At 36.7% G+C, this 804-nt stretch overlaps 1 protein-coding gene across 1 annotated transcript in view; it reads left to right on the forward strand.

Moving 5' to 3' along the window:
• Nucleotides 1-804, forward strand: part of LOC107623204 (protein VACUOLELESS1) — a gene marked incomplete at its 5' end in the record, with an annotated part of 8304 nt that overhangs the window by 907 nt on the left and 6593 nt on the right. Inside the window, 1 exon segment of the mRNA XM_016325390.2 lies at nucleotides 279-569. Coding sequence (XP_016180876.1) covers nucleotides 279-569 — 291 coding nt within the window.

Raw genomic sequence — 804 nt, forward strand, 5'->3', positions numbered from 1 at the left:
AGGGTTACTTTTTGTTGGTTTTGTATTAACATTGATTTGCTTGTTATTCTCATTTTATTTTTGTAAATATTTGAGCATCATGATGCCGGAGAAGTGTGATTTTGTAAATGATGTAGAAATTAACAATAATTTTAAGCTTTCTAAAATGATAATGGTGCTATGTCTAGGTAACAGAAAAGAAGTGTATTGAATCTTTAATGAGTTATACGTAAACTTGTTAGGGTTGGAGCGGTAGCTTAATTGTGCCCTTGTCTCAATAATTGCTTTCATGTGTGCAGTCCTCTCTTCCTCCAGAGCAGATTGCTTGGTGTGGAATGGACGCTGTGCTGCTTTATTGGGATGATATGCTTTTAATGATGGGTCCCGATGGAGATCCGGTCCACTACTTCTATGATGAACCTATAATTCTTATACCTGAGTGTGATGGAGTGAGGATATTGTCCAACACGAGTATGGAATTTCTACAACGGGTTCCAGATTCCACTGTTTCAATCTTCACAATTGGAAGTACATCTCCTGCAGCTTTACTATATGATGCCTTGGATCATTTTGATAGACGAAGTGCAAAGGTAGGGGAATTTTCTTTGTGCTGTTCTTTTACTGTTGCATGATTAACTTCATCAGGATTCTTATTCACTCATTATATCCTAAGGTTTGCTTGTACCCGTAGCAAACATTTCTAGAATTGTGAGGTGCCATGTTTGCTTATTATGTGTTATTGCTCAAATTGAAATTTCTACTCAGTGCCTACTTAAGTTTTCGGATGCAAAATTTAGAGTACCATTATAAATAGGGAGTGGGGAA

This window comes from Arachis ipaensis, chromosome B10 (assembly GCF_000816755.2).
Source record: "Arachis ipaensis cultivar K30076 chromosome B10, Araip1.1, whole genome shotgun sequence".
Lineage (NCBI taxonomy): Eukaryota > Viridiplantae > Streptophyta > Magnoliopsida > Fabales > Fabaceae > Arachis > Arachis ipaensis.